Source organism: Tubulanus polymorphus, chromosome 3 (assembly GCF_964204645.1).
Source record: "Tubulanus polymorphus chromosome 3, tnTubPoly1.2, whole genome shotgun sequence".
Taxonomy (NCBI): domain Eukaryota; kingdom Metazoa; phylum Nemertea; class Palaeonemertea; order Tubulaniformes; family Tubulanidae; genus Tubulanus; species Tubulanus polymorphus.
In genome coordinates this window covers 15,480,031-15,502,628 of record NC_134027.1, presented here as the reverse complement: position 1 = coordinate 15,502,628, position 22,598 = coordinate 15,480,031, and the positions used below count along the sequence as shown (strand labels likewise).

Here is a 22,598-nt window from a genome sequence, read left to right as displayed (position 1 = left end):
AATATATATCGGGATTTGTAGGGGACACTGACTATGACAACTGGCTCACTACTGTCAGCAATTCAATATTCAATGCATTATTTTGTATTGACTTGAAATTTGATTATGGAGGCCTATTGCCAATTGTATTCTCCAAGAAGCAGCTTGCTTAATTGAACTGGACCTATGGATTTAAATCACTAAGAGCCGTTAGGCAAGTACTTCGCTGTACTATTTTTAATAAATTTGAATTGGAATTTGTCTTGAAATTGTAGGTAGTCAATTTCCATAAATTCCATTGTCATACCTGGCCATTCAAGAAACGTGCGTTTCGTTCATGTCACTTGACATACCTTTCATCATTTAATCTGTTTATAACGTGTACAACCTACCTTGAATAATAGCAAACGGAACGCCGGGAACAAAGCCAACTGAAACAGGTTTTACTCCGCCGAGTAACTAACCGTAACCGCGGCGCCACTGGGTTCGAGTCCCATTAAAACACTGCCATTATTGAATCTCTGCTCTTATTTAATGTCATATGTCAATGTTTTGTCAATTTATTGCATGTCTTACCCTATGTATAAATGTTATATACGGAGCAATAAATACCCTATGTATAAATGTTATATACGGAGCAATAAATTTAAGTTCAAGTTCAAGTTCATCGCGCAAATGTTTGTTTTGATCATCGCGCGTAGTGACGTCACGCGGAGCGTCCAAACTTAAATGGTCCATTTTAAGCACAAATCCTGATTCATGCAGCTCATCTAATGGGAAATTTATAGAGATGAAAAGATCTATGTTTAAATTTCTAGACCAAAATTGCCAAAGTTGTGAAAATTTATGATTTGATTGCACATGTATTTTACTTTTTTCAATCCATTTATAATATTCTAGAGAATGCGAATAAGAAGATACGAATTTTACAAAACTGATGTGCAATATGTAATATCAATGACGTCATTTGTGGTAAAGTAAATTTTCTTTTTTTCATAGGCATGGCCAGACCTGATGTAAAATGGGGGTGTATGGTATTGACTGTAGCTGTCATTTTTGTCGTATATAACCCTTTCAATACCACATAGCGCCACTGCTGTACCGGAGGGAATTTAGGGGTTCATAGGGTTATATTTGAAACTTCATAGGATAGTTACCAAGGTATCTGACACAGAAAATTTATGTAGCATGTTGTTGATAACTTTTGGGCCAACAATTTAGACATAAATAATTTGGATATAAGTGAACTTTAGGTCAAGGTCACATACTCCAAGATGGCCGCCATGAAAGAAATTCACGAAAAAGTTTCCGATAAACTGCTCTGTCTCCCAGAAAAATGCACTGATCTATTCAATTCCAACTGAAATTGTATGCCATATATCCTTACTTTATGTAGTAAAAATTTCAAAGCAATAGAACAACCAGAAAAATTTATTTTTCCACTCATTTACCAACTTCTCCACCGATATGTCGGAAGGCCGGATGTAAGGGGTTTCATTGGGGTATAATTTCAGGCCTCAGAAAATTTTTACCTATGTATTTGACACTGATACATTGTATACCATGGTGTTGATAACCATTGGGCTTACAAATAAGACAAATTATTTGAATATATGTGACCTTGAAGATGGACAGTTTCTGGTTCTTCATTATTGTTATTGGTGTCCGTTGCCATGACAACCATATCAACAGGGTCTAAAAAATTGTCACTGATTTCATTTTCATCATCAAAATCATTGCTGGCACTATAAACCTACTTTCTGACACATCATCTGAACTGCTGCTGTCATATTCGTTGTCACTCTCAATTTGTTCACTACCAAATTCCAAGTCACCAGCATCACTGTCAGCATCATATACGAGCTGCTGAACCGTTTCATCCAGCCAAATTGTTTTTTCCTGGCTGTTGCCATCTTTGATTTTATGCAGATTGCAGCACCGGCTGACACTGATAGATATGCCCTTCTAGATGAAGGGTTAAGTGATACCGTATCACATATGGTACGGGTATGCTAGCTTGTCAATTTGTACCGTATGCCATACGGTAGTGGTATTGTAAGGGTTAATTAACTTGAAAGGTATAAGCCTTCTTATTTCTCAGCTGGTGCATAAAAAGTTCAGATGAACAAGAAATGGAGTTTTCATACCAAAGAAGTTTTAATGCCACCTTATGAGACAAAAAGGAAAATCTAAGACAAAAATTATGAAATCATAGTATCTAAGTTTATTGATAAAAGATTTTCGAAATGTTAAAAAATAAATCTTCTCACATGCATGACATATGCATCCTCCTTGGACGGCTGGGCAAAAGATGACTTTCTAAGTAAATGAATCGTACCCATATCACATATGTGACAATAATTATTGTATTTAGATGGTGAGAATAGAAACTGATATCTAATTAAACTCAATAATGTAATGCACTTCACGTATAATAAACAAAAATGTGAAATTGGCTGTGGACTAAAAATTGTATCTATCAACACTTATCATTATTATTATTATTATTAATTACCTCACGACAAAGAAATAACAATTATCTCCTTATCCACGTACATAATATCTTACAAGCTGGAAAAGCAGATATTGTCAAAATTGTCATCTGACCGTAATGCTGCTTCATCATTGCGATTATTGTTTTATCATCAACACAAATCATTATAAACCACATGACACATGGTATCCAACAGTCAAAAATGACTAACAAAAAAAAGAAAAAATCTTTTGACAGTTTTGTCAACCATTTCCCTTGTGAAAAATCAATATTTGATGACATGACGAAATATAAGGTGAAGCCACCAGAAATATGATGACAGCTTAGTTTTGAGTTGTCATGAATGACGCCTTGTCTTGAAAATGGTCGATAAAATGAAAATGTCAAAACTATCAAAACGTCATGATATATGTCGAAATGAAGACCCTTATCACTTCTGTACATAATAACCTCATATAAACCTCCCTACAGTCAAATATTACAAGATGATAAAGAAATAAAACAAAATGACTTCCTTACAAGGATGAAAAAGGCACATTCAGGTACAACCAGGTTAATGGTTTTTCTGACTGAAGTAAAACGTTAAATTTATACAAATCATTATAAACCACATGACACATGGTACCTAACAGTCAAAAATGATTACATGATGAAAAAACATAAAATCTTTGAAAAAGGCAGATCTAACCATATTAATAGTTTTTCTCCATGAAGCAAAACATCGACTTCATATGCACCAAAGTCATCATCAGATCTTATGCTTCTTCATCATGGTCGTCATCGTCTTCTTTGCCAATAAGTTCAGAACCTATAGGTAAAAGATTGAATGATATACCATTCAAGTTAGATACAATTCAATACACGAGAAAACAGTATTCCTTGCCTAAATGTCAAAGAGGGCTGGATGTGTAACCGGGGTTATGCATGGCTACTGAAGTTTAGACCTATTTATGTTGTGAAAGATTAGAATAGTAGGACCATAAGATGGGTAGAATTTATAACAATTTTAACTAATTATTCAATTAGTTAAAATTGTTATAAATCAGAGAATTTAGTCGTAAAACATTTCAAAAGAAAAAATTGGATGTATTTTGTTTGATAATATTGAATAAGATGTTTTCTTGCAGAATGAAATTTGATTGAATTTGCAATAGAAGCATCTAATCAGAAGAGATATCACTCTCTGATTGGATTTTTGCGTTTCCAGTTCCTGTAAATTTTAACAAGGCCCTCTTTCAAAATTTTTTTTTCTAGAAATTGGAGAATGGATGCTTGAATGCATGATCTGCATGAATATATGCTCAGTTGCAGTGAACACTAAATCATTTAAATTCGCTCCATTTGTAAAGCAATAGGCTGTCCTTAAAATCATTCCGAAAAAAAATTGACACAACTGGTATTTCAATGCAGCTGTGTTACATATGGGTATCAACTGCAGGATTGATTTCATCTTAACCATATCATTCAATATCATTGATAATTAGTTCTATGATAATCTACATCCAGGATGCAAATGTCATTTTCAATATTACCTTGTATGGCATAATTTGTCAGTGGAAGAGAGCATAATTGTAGTAGGAGTTGATCTCTAGTTATTACATCGTACGCCTCTAACCCACATATTGTGTGCAATGTTTGTTTACATACATGTAATGTGCTTGACCATCAGCAGGAAGAGCTGTAATCGTGTATTTTTCCTGAGGTTCTTCTTCAATTCCAAGCATCTTTGCAAAGATAGCTCTGATCTCTGGAGGAAGGACCTGCAATCAAAGGTATCAACAGATTTTACATCAATTATCAATGCATAAATAAAGTGCTTAATCACCAAGTTTCTAGTGTACTGTAAAAGCTGGGGAATAAGTCGAATTTTCAACACCCAACTTAATATCTTTAAAATATTGACCTTGACTAATGGCGAATATACTTAGTATCAACTTAGTATTTTCAGGTTACAAGAAATAGAGAAATAGTGATCAAAGTTTTATTGCAAATTTTATGAATTGGAAAAGACAGTGCTCTTAATTCTCACTGGTATAATAAAGTCTATCCCAGTGGTTATGACCGCGGCATTTCACTCTCAAAGAGCCAGTATCAACAACAATTTAATTGATACTGACAGCTTTAAGTGGTCAAACTCACCATGAGCATCACTGACTCGCTGGACCCCAGCTGCTTGTTGCTATGGTTACAGGCAAGAGTTAATAAAGAGCAAAACTTTTCCACACTTAATCCAAGAAAATGAAGTAATAAGCGATGAAAATTCAGTTTTGAAGTCTTGTTGCATTCGAGAGTGAATATTTTCGCTGGATGCTGAAGTCAGTGTTTACATTATGAAGTGTCAAAACCAATTTCCAAGTTGAAAGATTATATTTAGATGGTGTTTCAAGCAAAACAACACCACTCGACTCATGAGATGATTCCAGATTATATATGCTCACACTCTGAGGAGTTAATAGATGTACAAAATCAATCAGATTGAATTTGCCACATGACATGATTATTCCCAAAATGAAACTAAAAATCCAAGAAAGGATTTTGTAAAATTATAAAAATTGGAATTTTATATCCTTTAATGAATGGCCAGTTGATGGTATATTATTCACTCTTGAATGCAGTAGTCGCTTGACCTCAATTACTCGTAAGGCTGAGTGATAGAAACCACAGGGATCCTGATATGTTAGTGTAACAACTCTTTGATGCACCGCGGTCATAACTTCTGGGATAGACTTTAGTTTCAATGATCGTTTTTAATAGCTTAAATGTCTATTGATGTCCATTGATTACCACACAGAGACAATCGGACTGATGCATACATGACAAGGCATATAAACAAAGTAATTAATCAAACAACACCGATACCAGTAGGCTTAATTATTCTTTTTAGAGTAGGGTGGATATATGATCAATTCCTGGTTGTCACTATTGAAACCTATACAATTTTGTGGCAGCTAGAATTGACTTTGTCAAAATCATGAATTTCTTATTTTCTTTTGATCTTATTTTCTACGTTGCAAACAAGAGAGCTTTGAATGGTTGTTTAATGCAAAAATACATGTTATATGTTGACAAATGATGGTATTATCTTTGGATCAAACTGACAACTGTACTTACCGTAACAGTGGATAGTTTTGTTTGTTTAAGCACTAATTCTTTGTGAAAACTATCTTGCTTTAATGTCATAGATGTTAAGCTGATACGATCTCCTGAAGTAAATTGCTCGTTTGCCAGATGCTCCCATAGCTCATAGCTTCTCACCAGAAGTATCAGTCAGGACTATATTTCTTACTGTAGTATTAGTTTTAGACGGAGAAGAGACATTCTTCGGCTGTTTGTCCTACAAGAAATAGAGTTCCATTCATAATCAATCCTTTTTTTTCAAAATTGACTTATATTTCACAATTGCCATCAATTACAATAAATAGATCAAACAAATAAACAACTTATTAAGCAAGTGGATCATGCAGTAATCCAATTAACTAACCCACAAGGCATAATGGAAAAATCTCAAATCTCATCAATGATCTAGCAGAATCAAACTGCTGCCAATAGCCACTTTCAGTGACTTAATATGAACTGAAAGAGAAATCACTCACCTGATCCACAATAGCGGTAAATGATACCAGCTTAGATGACTCGCTGACGTTTTATGGCCTGATGTTCTATGGTGGTGCAGGCTCTATCAGATTAATTGCTTTTGTGCGGACATCGTCAGGTATTAAGATCCCTATGTTTGAGAAATTTTTGTAGATTTCGTTAAAAGCAAAACTGTTCTACCATATAGAAAGTTAGATATTGTCACTACATCATCGATTGTTATCTCATGAAAATGGGCTGGTTCCGATGTGATGCACTTGACTGCTTCCGAGTTGTCTACTAATGACCATCTTTTAATCAATAAGCTTTTTCTTGATTATGACACCTTTCACCAGGTCATATGGCTTTCTAGCTGACGACTTGAATAATGATTTAATGGGTATCATCTGGAAAATCAGAAAAAGATGCAATATAAACATACCCTTCTGCATAAATAAAACACGCATCAATTAATCAACATTAGGATCTTTGATATACAGTGGAAACTGGGTATAACGAACTATTATTTTCATACTGGATATAATGAACCATGGTAATAACGATTTTCTGGTCCTTTGAAGTTAGTTGTAATTAGGTTCCACTGTATGTCAAATAAGTTGAGATGTTCCAATATTCCATAGTTTATATCAATCAAATTTGTATAGAGATGATCAAGTGCTGAACCATAATCAGTGGTTATCTGATATTTGAATTGCTTGCATGACCATTTTTAGCCCACTTGGGACTTTAGTCCCAGCGGGCTATTGCGTTCACTTTTCGTCCGTCGTCCGTCCGTAGACGGCTTCCAGTTATTTTGGGAAGTTTTGAAGACGCTTCAAGGTTATGTCTTGCTATTTGGTTTATACATGTATCTACCCTAGACACATCTTCAGCCCCAAAACTGGCCATGTCAGATTCAAGATGGCCGACTGGCAGCCATTGTTGTTCGCCATAATCAGCACTTTTTAAACATTTTCAAAGTTTTTGAGGGAAATTTTGAAGACGCTTTGATCAATTACCTTGATCTTTGGTTTGTATTTGAATCTACGAAGGGCCCATCAGCATAAGAAAAATTGGGTTGACCTGACTCAAGATGGCCGTCCTATGACCTTTTTAGTGCCCAAAAATGTCAATTTTGGCCAGAATTCTAGGTCTTGTAGCTTCCTACAGGTTTGCCATTTCTCATTGCAATTTGTGATGGGTATTCTTTGGAAAGGGATGTTTTATACCTGAGACAGGTATTTTTGTTCAGCCAATGATGACACAATTGGCGGCCATCTTGGTGTCATCAGTACTCATTCGTCGGTGGGAAAAAGTTTTTCTACATTAAATTCATACCTAAGCATATTGTATTACTACATTCAATTGGAAAGCTGTAGCCCATAACGTGTCCTATGATTTTGGTGAGTTTCAAGGTCATTGATTTTGTATGTGGCCACCAGTGGGCGTTGAATAATACAATAACTTAGTATTTCTATATTATATTTGTACCTATGCATATTTTGTTACCACAGTCAATTGCAAAGTTGCAGCTCACGACATCTTCCATGATATTGGTGAGTTTTAAGGACATTAGTTATTCTTTATGGTCACCAGGGGGCGTTGAAAAGTAAGTTAACTTAGCATTTCCTTATTGGATTGGTACCAAGGCATATTTTATTACCATGATCAATTGCAAAGTTGTAGTTCATGACATCGTCTATGATTGTGGTAAGTTTTTAAGGACATGAGTTATTCCATATAGTCACCAGGGGGCGTTGAATAGTAGAATAGCTTAGTATTTCCTTATTAGATTGGTACCTAGGCATATTTTGTTACCATGATCAATTGCAAAGTTGTATGTCAACTACGATTGTGGTGAGTTTTTAGGTCATTGGGTTTTGCATATGGTCACCAGGGGGCGTTGAATAGTAGAATAACTTATGTCCCTATTAGTATGTCCCTATTAAATTGGTAACAAGGCATATTTTGTTATCACAATCAATTACAAAATCATAGCTGCTGACAAGTTCTATGATTGTGGTGGGTTTCATGGTCATTGGTTTTTGTATATGGTCACTAGGGGGCAATATGTATTGAAATTGTTAGATTGTTGAGCATTTGAAACCACTTCCCATGTGGGCATGGTGTCCCTGGACCCCTAGTTCAGACATGTAATTTCTCAAAATTTCATATTCGAAATTGTTTTCCTTTACAGCATCCGTATTAAAATCTCCATACACAATAATAGAAACATCATGTAGAAACATTCTTTTTACAGCTTCAAGAGATTGTAATAGGTCAGCAAATGATACCTTTGGTGAACGGTCAAAATGTTAATTCCATAGCACAATGACTTATATTTATCCAAACGTATAAATGCGAGTTCAACTTGATGTGCAATCAAGATTCTGAAATCGTTACCTGAGAGTGAGGAGTGAACAAACATAGCTGTTCCATGACAGAAACTGCTTGATAAATCGTTTCTCAAAAGAGCATAATCATGCAAATCAAAATTTTCCTTAGTTCTAGGTTTAAGTTTTGTTTCAGTAAATGCTGCCACTAATGATTCTGTCAATGCCGAATCGGCAACAATATTTTAGAAATGAACCATTAAAGATCTCACATTTTGAAACATAAATGTGAAAGATATGTTTTTGTCTTGTAAAAGAATTCTTGGCTTATTTGTAATTGTTGCGAGTTGCGTAACCTGGACATGTCCATTGCGACTGCACTGCTGGTTTCTTTACACCTACTAAGTCCAACATAGTGAATATGATCAATCTTTGCTCCAGAAAAGTCTACAACAATCGTATTCATAGTTTCGCTCTGGGTTCTATGGATAGTTTTGGCTACAGATAGTCTCAATGGAAACTGTTTCTGAACGACAGTTGCAGTTGAATTTCGGCCAACTAGAAATTGTCTAGACACAGGTAAAATGGGGATCCATGACTTATTGATATTACTGCCATAGAGTTAAGCATGATTAGATTTCCACTTGAGACCAATTTTATCTTCTTTAAATTTGACCCACATAATGGCAGGAATTGGGTTATTGGATAAATAATGAGTTTTTTTACAATACAACTTGCTCCATTTGCGAGACCATCATTGTGTCAATATTTGATGTGATTTCATACCGTAGATCAACCACAATATCCAAAATTGAGTGCAAACCTAGGGTCTTTGCTGCAACTGTAAGTATGGCATTCATACTAGTAATAGGGATAATAGGCTTTCATACCAAAGGTCGAAAGGTCGAGCTCGTAAAAAAATGAAAATAATATAATTTACAGTTGAATTAGTCGCGCACACTCCTAATTCAACTGTAAATTATTATTATTTTCATTTTTTTACTCACTCACCCCTTCAACCTTTGATATGAAAGCCTATTATCCCTATTACTCTTAAAATATTCATATATATGAATAAAATATATATGAATAACATATAAATTGATAGATTATTCAATATAAAAGTGTGAGTAATTAACGAGCTCTTATAGAATAGATATAAAAGTATATATTTACAACATTATTTCAATATTCATATTTGTATGAGTTAGATTTTTAAACATTAAAAGTGTTAGTAAAGTGTGATTGAAATAATACATGATATAAATCATTGAACTTCTAAAATCAATTTAGTAAAAAAATATGTATAATAAATGGAACCAGAACAACCACAAACTATCAATATTACAAATAACACTTATAAATATATACTACAAGAAGTGTTCTAAATGTGAATTAGATAAATTAGCTTTAACAGAACTTAATAAGCGTAAGATTAGCAAAGATGGTTTTCAATATTGCTGTAAAACTTGTTTTAAACTATATACCAAACAATATCGAGAAGATAATAGAGAAGCTTATAATGATTATATGACAGAATATATGAGAGAAAGATATCAAACAGATCTTAATTTTAGATTAAAACAATGTTTAAGATCTAGATTAACACAATTATTCAACAAAGAAACACATTCAGAAACACTATCTAATTTATTGGGTTGTTCAGATGAATTCTTAAAATCATGGATTATATTTCAATTCGATGATAAAATGAATATAGATAATTATGGTGAATACTTTCATATTGATCACGTGTTGCCGATTTCTAAATTTGACATGAGTGATGATTATAATAAGAAGCTAATATGGAATTGGAAGAATCTAAGACCTTTAGAAAAGAAGGAAAACATAATTAAATCCAATAAACTAGATTTACAGTTATATTTAGATCAACTGGATAAAGCAAAGACATTTGTTGAATTATGGAATAGTATTTCACAGAATCAACCGCATTCTGAGGTTTTGATCAGTGGTTAGAAAGCTGGCAATTCTATTTGAGCTTTGTATGTATATAATACATAGCTTTTGCTTACTACTAAAACATATGTTGCCAAATATATCTTGTTTTCAATTCTAAAGAATTAATTAACATCATCATAAAGAACATCTGTGCAGAAGTAATTAGTTTGGTCGAACGTGCGCCACGTCGGCAGTTAGAAATCAACTTTCACATACATAGTACGTATTGGATATTCTCTCTCAAAACACAGTTTACAGTTCTAAATCTAAGTGTAAGTACCGTTTTTTGTAGTTATTATGAAGTAGGGAAACCTTTAAACATATTTAAGTACAGTAATTCATTTTCACGACATCTTTTAGATTAAAATGGAATACAGAGATCAACCAGAAATTCCAAGTCAACCAACGGATGAGGAACCAGAAACGATAGATAGTGAAACTCAGGAATCAATAGAAATGGAGGATGAAACTCTCGTAATTGACGAACAAACTTCACAAAAATTACAAGAACATTTGGACTATCATCAAGAAATGGTGAAAATTCTGAGTGATGTAATACATAATAAACAATTACCGCGCGAACTACAATTACCAAAATTACCAGCAATGCGACTTAAATTGCTGTTGGGACTCAAAGAATCGAAAACTAAGAAAATGAGTGGAGACGAGTTGAACGAGTTTTTAAAATCTAAATTAATCATTGACACAGAACATTTAAACTTTCCGGAAATACAAAGTGTAGAAGTTATTTCATTTGCTGAAATTACTGATATCTTAAAAAAAAAGTTATAAAACCATATTAAATAGAAAAGCAAATCACCTATGGGACCACATCATTTTCGGGGGTCATCTAAATATAGGGTTTTCAATGTTTGATGAAGAAACTGAGGGGATTTCTTGGGGGCTGTGGGTTAAAAAGAACATAGATATCAGTGCTGGTTTTGAAAGAAAACTGAGAAGAGTAGGTAGATTAATAAAATATGAAAAATTCAAAATATTAGGATTAGCATTTAGTGAAGTAGTCAGATATTTACCAGAAATTGAAGAAATGATTGGAAACAATCCAGTAATTAAAGAATTCTGGACAAAATTATAAATTATAACACTGAAGGTCTTAGATATCAAAAATGTAATTTCGATTGTATATATCTGTTTCAATATTGTATTGTTTACTGTTAACTGTGTATTGCACAATAACTGGTCCGATTGGACCGCATTTCTATTGTTCTCCATTATTCTATTATTGATCGTTGTTGACTGAAACAGCTGCTCAATATTGATTGGTTACAGTTCTATGTTTGAATGTTGTAGTTTACAGAATAAAAATATAACTGTGTATTGCGCAATAACCGGTCCTATTTTAGTGCTCCAATAACAGACATCTTGGAAATGATTTGTCCTAAAACTACCCCCTTATTTATGGGTCTAAGTCAGACGACTAATTAGTTGATTAATTCTCATAGTCTAACAGTTTACTCAAAGTATTTGAGGATTCTATCACATATAATTAACGGTGTTTTTGATACTCGGGTCTAATATCACCCAGCATATAGGACCATCTGTTCGGTTTTTTCTAAACAATTTAATTACCTCAGCGCTATGAGCACTAAAAATGTTCGAATTATTGCTAGTGTAATTGGTTTGAAACCTCACACATAATTTCCCATCTCGGACGTGTCTCCGATCTAAATCACTTAATTGCCTTCGTCTTCCACATATAATTAATGGTGTTTGGATACTATCGACCCATCTGCAACTAGTCTAGGTAATTGGTTTTGCTCACACCTATTTTCCCCAATCGTGGTCGTGTATTGATCTAAATCAATTAATTGCCTTCTTTGTCGGTATATGGTATCATGGGTCTGGATAGAAACGAAATGCTAGATTAACGTATTGTTAACTCAGAATGAGTCAAAAATGAAATCTTTTATTCAATTAATGTTTTATTTAGTCCTAAAAAACATAAATATTTTTATAAATATTGTAGATAAACATAGGTCATACACGAAAAAACCATAAATTTCATAAAAGATAGAAACTCACTTTAGTTAATCCTCTTTGGTTAGAGCGGATCTTAATGAAGTCCTGGATTAGTCATTTCGGATACTTATTTCTATCTAAGAGTTTAACGCAAACTAACGTATATAAATTGATGTATTTTTACATATTTTGTTGTTCGGTTATGATATAAATATTATCTAATTAATATCGTTTAAACTACTTTAATTATACTTGGGTGATCATTACACCGTATTCAGGTGTTTTTCGTACTCGAGAAGTGTCTTTTGCGCAGTACGGACACCTGTATTCCTGATTCGAGTGACTCGAATCATACCAACAGGGCGTCATGTTGGCTAGTTCGGGTATATCGTCATTAAAATTAATGTCTTTCAATTTTTTCCATTGTTCCAATGTTAGTTTTACACCGCATCTAGTCGGGGAAACACCGAGAGGTTCATCGAATAGATCGTATTTTCGGATATCTACGTAAATACGATGATCGTGACTAGACCTATATATTTTGATAAAGTTCGTACGACCAACAGTCATTACACCCACGTATTCGATGTCTTCTTTAACGCGCGCAATTTCGTGTTCGATATCGGATTTAAAAAAATCTATATGCACCCACTCTTGGAGATCGAACGAAATACCGTTTTTAGTGGGATACAGTTGTTTTCTTCGTTCACAGCACTCGTAGGACCGTAAATCTACACGTTTTACCCCCTGCCACGTTTTCGCACCGCGTAAACAAGAGATCCTAGATAATGGGGTTCGGGGTCATTGTTCCAGGTGTTACGCAAGTTCGCACTTTTCGACGGGCCGGCGACAGCGTTGTCATTAACGATCGAACCTAAAAGAACAATAAAATATCATATATCAGTATACGTATGTCTTAATATTTGACGGTTTCGAATACGGGAAATAAGTAGAAACTTACTAAAGTCGAGTTTCAGCGAGGGGTGTTTTCTTTTTCTAGATTGAAGCGATGACTTTGCTTTAACTGGTGTATTAGATATTTCTAAAATACTTTGTCCGCTGGCCGAATCCATTATTACGATGATGTTGTATGATGTTGACGGTTCAAAGTCTCTGAGCAGAATGACTAAATTATGGATTTGCAACGCGTTTTTATTGTCAGAAAATGACTTGCCCGAACTCGTTTTATGGTTTTACATGTTATTACGAAATGTGTTCGCCTAAACTTGTCTATGATTTCACAATAGCCGTCAAAAGAAGCCATCTCTGATTTTACCCCGCTCCCCTCTCTATACACGCTCTCGCATAGGATTATGTAATCATGGCGTCATCTAGGATGACGTCACTCGCTTACACACGTACACACAAACGCACGCATGCGCACGCATCTGTATAGGATTACGGACTAGCGCCATCTAGGATTTAACTACGCACTCGCTTTGTTTACACTCGCATAAACGAGACGTGATTTACGAAAATGTCTGGCGATTTAATTACCGTGGAAAACATTTTCCTAAAAAAATCAACTACCACGGAACATGAAATAAATCATGTCGACTGGTCTACCGGATTTGCGATTTGCAAATATTGTAATACGACAATTACATACGGTAGTTTTTGAGTAACGACGTGTTGCAGGAAACCGATTTGTGAAGATTGCTGGCTAGTGAACGCTCGATGGTTAGACGTTCAACATGATTTCGAATGTCCTATCGAGAATTGCATGGCACATTTTAGGATTATCAAACATATCGCGAAAAAAGACTGTTATCGTTGTCACGCGCAAGAGGATTTGCTTCATTGTTGTGATAAAACTATATTCTGGCCCTGTTTAAGCGAACTTAAAACGTGTGAAGGGTATGAAGAAAATTTTTGTTATAACTGCATAACTTTATTTTGTGGCATCAACACGTGTTTAGTATGTTTGGAAATAACTAAACAAAAGACAGACTGCTGCGACGCTTATATTCACGTCTCGTGCGCCAAGGAATTCGGATTTAAACCGTGTTTAAACTAAATTTTAACGGTGAATAAAATGTTTTTTTTATTGTTTTACATTGTTTTTTTAATTTTTGGTTTTCTTTGTCTCGAATTTGCCCGTACTCAGGGAAAAGCGCCATCTAGGATTTAACTTCACTTCCCCCCTCACCTCCACGTACACATATGATCTCGTAATAGCGCCATCTAGGATTCAACTTTTCCCATAAACACGCATAGGAATGCGTAAGCGCCATCTAGGATTCAATCATACCAATAAATAAATTTGGATTGAACACCGCCATAAACACGCATAGGAATGCGTAAGCGCCATCTAGGATTCAATCATACCAATAAATAAATTTGGATTTAAAACCGCCAATAAATTGATTTGGATTTGTTGTCAATAATTTGATTTGGATTTAACGGAAAAATTTTGAATTTTCCCGCCAAAAATTTGAAATTTGAATTTTAACCGCCACTTCCGGCCGCCATCTTGGATGACGTCACTTCCGGCCGCCATCTTGGATGACGTCACTTCCGGCCGCCATCTTGGATGACGTCACTTCCGGTATGACGTCATCCCTCCTCCCTCCTCACTCCTCACTCCACTGCGGTACCATAGTGACATACCCTAACTACTCGCGGTGTAGGACCGTAGTTGTAGATGGTTGCAAACATGAAATCCTACGACCAAACAAGTACCGGTTCAAATTCCTTTGAAATTATTATAATTTTACGGCCGTCCAGTACCGGTACCAATAAGATTCTTTTGATCCAAATAATTAGCATAGGGACATATATGTTATAGCAGTCACAAACTAAACATTAAAAAAACGAAACCATTTTATAATCTTTCATATCATTTAATTCTAAAAGATAAACCACATTCGCTTATAACAACAATGTAGACACACAACACGCATGAACAATCCTAAGCCAGAATGAAATATACATAATGTCTATTTATTTTCGTCTGACATCGATCCAGTTCCACAGTTGTGAGTTAACTCTCAGTTACTTAGAATCAATTCATTTCCAATGTTTTAAATCCAGAGACCAGAGTCAAATCTTAACTCGGAAATGAGTCCTGGAGAATGACCCATGATGTCATCACAAATCCTACGTTTACGTACCATCGATTTGTATTCCTTCAGTTAATGCAGCGATACTCTGTATCACTGAATTCGCGAAGCACGTATTGCCTAGGTTCTCCATTATTTGGAACAGTATCGTAAAGTTGTTGACTGGCGATATAATAAATTATCAAATACTAATTCCCGATGTTGAAAACCTGGGTCCGGTGCCCTGTCCGACAGTGGGTATCCCCGTGGGAAAACCCCGTTTACTATTTATAGTAAAAATGAAGAAATTCCGCGTTTTTGGAAAATTCCGCGATTCCGTCTTTCCGCGATATGACAACACCGAGTGAAACGGCCAGGGTTTACGATCCACTAGGATTAATTACTCCAGTCACTATTTTAGCAAAGAAACTTACTCAGAATTTGTGGAAATCCGGTCTTGACTGGGATGAACCTTTATCTTTGGAGCTTCGTGATCAATGGGCAGTTATTTCACGTGATTTATCTATTAGTACTAGAGTTGTTTTTTGCCCAGAGCATATTTTGATTTCGGGATCATCGGTAAGAAGTGTGAACTTCATGTTTTCGGTGATGCAAGCAAGTCAGCCTATGGGGCCGTTTTATAAATATTGTAGATAAACATAGGTCATACACGAAAAAACCATAAATTTCATAAAAGATAGAAACTCACTTTAGTTAATCCTCTTTGGTTAGAGCGGATCTTAATGAAGTCCTGGATTAGTCATTTCGGATACTTATTTCTATCTAAGGGTTTAACGCAAACTAACGTATATAAATTGATGTATTTTTACATATTTTGTTGTTCGGTTATGATATAAATATTATCTAATTAATATCGTTTAAACTACTTTAATTATACTTGGGTGATCATTACACCGTATTCAGGTGTTTTTCGTACTCGAGAAGTGTCTTTTGCGCAGTACGGACACCTGTATTCCTGATTCGAGTGACTCGAATCATACCAACAGGGCGTCATGTTGGCTAGTTCGGGTATATCGTCATTAAAATTAATGTCTTTCAATTTTTTCCATTGTTCCAATGTTAGTTTTACACCGCATCTAGTCGGGGAAACACCGAGAGGTTCATCGAATAGATCGTATTTTCGGATATCTACGTAAATACGATGATCGTGACTAGACCTATATATTTTGATAAAGTTCGTACGACCAACAGTCATTACACCCACGTATTCAATGTCTTCTTTAACGCGCGCAATTTCGTGTTCGATATCGGATTTAAAAAAATCTATATGCACCCACTCTTGGAGATCGAACGAAATACCGTTTTTAGTGGGATACAGTTGTTTTCTTCGTTCACAGCACTCGTAGGACCGTAAATCTACACGTTTTACCCCCTGCCACGTTTTCGCACCGCGTAAACAAGAGATCCTAGATAATGGGGTTCGGGGTCATTGTTCCAGGTGTTACGCAAGTTCGCACTTTTCGACGGGCCGGCGACAGCGTTGTCATTAACGATCGAACCTAAAAGAACAATAAAATATCATATATCAGTATACGTATGTCTTAATATTTGACGGTTTCGAATACGGGAAATAAGTAGAAACTTACTAAAGTCGAGTTTCAGCGAGGGGTGTTTTCTTTTTCTAGATTGAAGCGATGACTTTGCTTTAACTGGTGTATTAGATATTTCTAAAATACTTTGTCCGCTGGCCGAATCCATTATTACGATGATGTTGTATGATGTTGACGGTTCAAAGTCTCTGAGCAGAATGACTAAATTATGGATTTGCAACGCGTTTTTATTGTCAGAAAATGACTTGCCCGAACTCGTTTTATGGTTTTACATGTTATTACGAAATGTGTTCGCCTAAACTTGTCTATGATTTCACAATAGCCGTCAAAAGAAGCCATCTCGGATTTTACCCCGCTCCCCTCTCTATACACGCTCTCGCATAGGATTATGTAATCATGGCGTCATCTAGGATGACGTCACTCGCTTACACACGTACACACAAACGCACGCATGCGCACGCATCTGTATAGGATTACGGACTAGCGCCATCTAGGATTTAACTACGCACTCGCTTTGTTTACACTCGCATAAACGAGACGTGATTTACGAAAATGTCTGGCGATTTAATTACCGTGGAAAACATTTTCCTAAAAAAATCAACTACCACGGAACATGAAATAAATCATGTCGACTGGTCTACCGGATTTGCGATTTGCAAATATTGTAATACGACAATTACATACGGTAGTTTTTGAGTAACGACGTGTTGCAGGAAACCGATTTGTGAAGATTGCTGGCTAGTGAACGCTCGATGGTTAGACGTTCAACATGATTTCGAATGTCCTATCGAGAATTGCATGGCACATTTTAGGATTATCAAACATATCGCGAAAAAAGACTGTTATCGTTGTCACGCGCAAGAGGATTTGCTTCATTGTTGTGATAAAACTATATTCTGGCCCTGTTTAAGCGAACTTAAAACGTGTGAAGGGTATGAAGAAAATTTTTGTTATAACTGCATAACTTTATTTTGTGGCATCAACACGTGTTTAGTATGTTTGGAAATAACTAAACAAAAGACAGACTGCTGCGACGCTTATATTCACGTCTCGTGCGCCAAGGAATTCGGATTTAAACCGTGTTTAAACTAAATTTTAACGGTGAATAAAATGTTTTTTTTATTGTTTTACATTGTTTTTTTAATTTTTGGTTTTCTTTAATTTTTGGTCGTACACATATGATCTCGTAATAGCGCCATCTAGGATTCAACTTTTCCCATAAACACGCATAGGAATGCGTAAGCGCCATCTAGGATTCAATCATACCAATAAATAAATTTGGATTGAACACCGCCATAAACACGCATAGGAATGCGTAAGCGCCATCTAGGATTCAATCATACCAATAAATAAATTTGGATTTAAAACCGCCAATAAATTGATTTGGATTTGTTGTCAATAATTTGATTTGGATTTAACGGAAAAATTTTGAATTTTCCCGCCAAAAATTTGAAATTTGAATTTTAACCGCCACTTCCGGCCGCCATCTTGGATGACGTCACTTCCGGCCGCCATCTTGGATGACGTCACTTCCGGCCGCCATCTTGGATGACGTCACTTCCGGTATGACGTCATCCCTCCTCCCTCCTCACTCCTCACTCCACTGCGGTACCATAGTGACATACCCTAACTACTCGAGGTGTAGGACCGTAGTTGTAGATGGTTGCAAACATGAAATCCTACGACCAAACAAGTACCGGTTCAAATTCCTTTGAAATTATTATAATTTTACGGCCGTCCAGTACCGGTACCAATAAGATTCTTTTGATCCAAATAATTAGCATAGGGACATATATGTTATAGCAGTCACAAACTAAACATTAAAAAAACGAAACCATTTTATAATCTTTCATATCATTTAATTCTAAAAGATAAACCACATTCGCTTATAACAACAATGTAGACACACAACACGCATGAACAATCCTAAGCCAGAATGAAATATACATAATGTCTATTTATTTTCGTCTGACATCGATCCAGTTCCACAGTTGTGAGTTAACTCTCAGTTACTTAGAATCAATTCATTTCCAATGTTTTAAATCCAGAGACCAGAGTCAAATCTTAACTCGGAAATGAGTCCTGGAGAATGACCCATGATGTCATCACAAATCCTACGTTTACGTACCATCGATTTGTATTCCTTCAGTTAATGCAGCGATACTCTGTATCACTGAATTCGCGAAGCACGTATTGCCTAGGTTCTCCATTATTTGGAACAGTATCGTAAAGTTGTTGACTGGCGATATAATAAATTATCAAATACTAATTCCCGATGTTGAAAACCTGGGTCCGGTGCCCTGTCCGACAGTGGGTATCCCCGTGGGAAAACCCCGTTTACTATTTATAGTAAAAATGAAGAAATTCCGCGTTTTTGGAAAATTCCGCGATTCCGTCTTTCCGCGATATGACAACACCGAGTGAAACGGCCAGGGTTTACGATCCACTAGGATTAATTACTCCAGTCACTATTTTAGCAAAGAAACTTACTCAGAATTTGTGGAAATCCGGTCTTGACTGGGTGAACCTTTATCTTTGGAGCTTCGTGATCAATGGGCAGTTATTTCACGTGATTTATCTATTAGTACTAGAGTTGTTTTTTGCCCAGAGCATATTTTGATTTCGGGATCATCGGTAAGAAGTGTGAACTTCATGTTTTCGGTGATGCAAGCAAGTCAGCCTATGGGGCCGTTGGGTATCTCAAGGTTGAGGGCAAGACATCATTTGTCATTTCTAAGAATAGGGAATCTCCTATCAAAGTGAGAACAATTCCAGAAATGGAACTCATGGCTGCCTTGCTCGCATCACGTTTGGCTACTTACATTAAAGAATCGATGGATTCTCGACTACATATTGATACACATATTTGGTCTGATAGCCAAATTGTTCTGTCCTGGATTAATTCCGATAGACAATTGAGTACGTTTGTTATGAATCGGATTTTAGAAATCCGAAGGTTGACCTCTAAATGCATGTCATACTGGCATTACTGTAACAGTGAAAGTAATCCTGCAGATCTTCTTTCACGTGGGGTTTTTGCGGATACTCTTACTTTGTGTGAATTATGGTGGAAAGGGCCGACATGGCTATCAGAGTCTCGGCTACCAAATTTTCATTTCGATACTGTTGATTTCGCAAATAATTCTTTCGTTACTGTTACAGCTACGTCAGTTGGATCGAATACTTGTTACGGTATACATAAGGCTATGGATATTGATAGCTTTAATTCGTTGAATGACCTGTTGAGAGTGACGTTTCGTGTATACAGATTTGTAAATATGTTACTGCGTAAAAGTTTTGTCCCTCTTTCAGATCCAATCACTGTAGAAGAACGCGAATTCGCGGAGAATCAATGGGTGTTCGGTATTCAGAGTGAAGGATTTGGTGATATTATTCATTCCTTACGTTCCAATTCGAAGCCACGACAAGTTTTGGTAAGACAGTTGAAACTTGTTTTGTCTGATGGCGTCCTTCGTTGCGGGGGGAGAATACAGAACGCTAGGCTTCCAGTGAAAACGAAGTACCCGATCCTGTTGCCGAGAACCCATCGATTCACGTTTTTGTATCTTCGTTACGTCCATTGTATTAAGGTAATGCATGAAGGTGTTAATGCAACAATAGCGTTTGTTAGACAGAAATATTGGGTAACACAAATTCGTCGTCGTATTACCTCTTTGATACACAAGTGTGTGCCTTGTATTAAGGCTGGCACTGGTAAACCATTCGTGCTTCCCGATCCGGCTCCATTACCCGCCGTACGAGTTCAAGAAGCGCCACCCTTTTCAGTAGTTGGTATTGATTATACAGGCGCTTTAATCGTAAGAACCGAATCATCTGATGCAAAGGTTTATATTTGTCTTATAACATGCGCTATTACTAGAGCGTTACATTTAGAACTTGTAACTGACCTTACCTGTGATGCCTTTCTTTTAGCATTTCGTAGGTTTTGTGCTCGTCGATCGTTTCCACGTATTGTGTATTCTGATAATGCTTCAACTGTTACATGCGCATTCGAGGAACTCTCGAATTTATTCAAATCACTGAAAATCTTTCAATTCATGGCCCAGAATGGGGTCGAATGGCGTTTCATTCCAAAAAGAGCTCCGTGGTTCGGAGGATTTTGGGAGAGGTTAGTTGGGATGGTAAAAAGCTGTCTGAAAAGAGTCCTCGGTCGTGCAAAACTTAACTACGATGAATTGAATACTGTTGTTATTGAATGTAAATGTATAATTAATGATAGACCTTTAACATATGTTGATAGCCGTGTTTTAGAACTAGAACCACTAACTCCTTCTCACTTAATCTATGGGCGCAGAATATCGGCTCTTCCGCAACCTATTACTGATGCTGATACGTTGGCTGATCCAGATTATGGTCATAGCGAGTTGAATCGTCGGCAAGAACATCGCGCCGTACTCGTGCAGCATTTCTGGGGTAGATGGAAAAACGAGTACCTCACCGCACTCAGGGAGCGACATAATCAGTCCGGAAATAATCAGGAAATAGTGAAAATAGGTGATATCGTTCAAATCCACGCGGATAACCCTCGTCTTACATGGCGTTTGGGTATCATCGAAAAGTTGAATCGTGGAAATGATAACTGTGTGCGATCGGCGGTCGTGCGAACCGCTAAGGGTCGAACGAGTAGACCCATTAATAAGTTGTACCCGCTCGAAATAAATCATCAAGAATTCGCGAAACAGGAGCCACAACCCGAAAAAGCGAGTAAAAAAAAGGATCATCCGCCCAAAACGTGCTGCTGCCGTTGCAGCCTTGCAGAAACTTCGCGCCGGGAGAATGTCGGGACTCGGTCCTATGGAGTGACTCAACTCTGTCAACTATGTTGTTGTTTCGAATGTGACTGAACTGTCCAGTAAACTGTAAACTGTATATTTCCGAATTCAATACTATTTGTTATTCACGGTCTGTGGCCGTCATATTTGCTGCATATAAATATCTGTGTATGAATAAATCAGGAGGCATTTTTGTAAGACTACACTGTTCGTCGTGCTGAGTTCTTGTTCTCTGGTCGTCTCTCTGGTCTAATACTACAGTAATTGGAAAAGTGGGCTTTCATACCAGAGGTCGTGCGGTCGAGACACCACTCATCACCACAAGTAATTTTTTTTCCTAATAAATGGGGGAGAATGAACACCAGCCAGAAAACAATAATGTTAATATTGTAAAAAATACATCGATAAATCCCAAAAATCACGACATGAAAAAACGTCAAATCATATAAAAAATGTTATAGATTTTGAAACTTCAGAAAATTCCAATGAAAGAAAAGAACGATTAGAAAATATGAATGTGGATGAAATAAAATGTGAAGTTTGTAATGAATTTATAACAAAAAGGAATTATAATAGACATCTCGAATCACAAAAACACCATCAAAATTTGAGTAATAATGTTTTAGGAAAAGATTATTTTAACAATAAACCTCAAAAAGTAAAAAAACCAAATTCAAAAACTAAATCCATTTCAAATAAACCTTACATGGAAAATGTTAGAAATTATATTGATTCACTAGAAATAAAAGATACAATTGAAATTTTAGAAACATTACATAGTAAAATTGGTCCTGCAGCTATTATATTTAGATTTTTTAAAGGTACAACAATAGAAGATTATAGTAAATTTAATGAAATAATAGAAAAAATACTAG

General features: G+C 36.0%; 2 protein-coding genes across 2 annotated transcripts; both read left to right on the top strand.

Moving 5' to 3' along the window:
* The first annotated feature begins 10,535 nt into the window (after window positions 1-10,535).
* LOC141902751 (uncharacterized) lies at window positions 10,536-11,754 on the top strand. Its single transcript, XM_074790627.1, has 2 exons — window positions 10,536-10,610; window positions 10,699-11,754. The coding sequence occupies exon 2, from the start codon at window positions 10,705-10,707 to the stop codon at window positions 11,128-11,130; it is 426 nt and encodes a 141-aa protein (XP_074646728.1). The 5' UTR covers window positions 10,536-10,610; window positions 10,699-10,704; the 3' UTR covers window positions 11,131-11,754.
* A 7,953-nt stretch (window positions 11,755-19,707) lies between these two features.
* Window positions 19,708-21,795, top strand: LOC141902121 (uncharacterized). The gene has a single exon (XM_074789761.1). The coding sequence runs from the start codon at window positions 19,708-19,710 to the stop codon at window positions 21,793-21,795; it is 2,088 nt and encodes a 695-aa protein (XP_074645862.1).
* The last annotated feature ends 803 nt before the right edge of the window (window positions 21,796-22,598 follow it).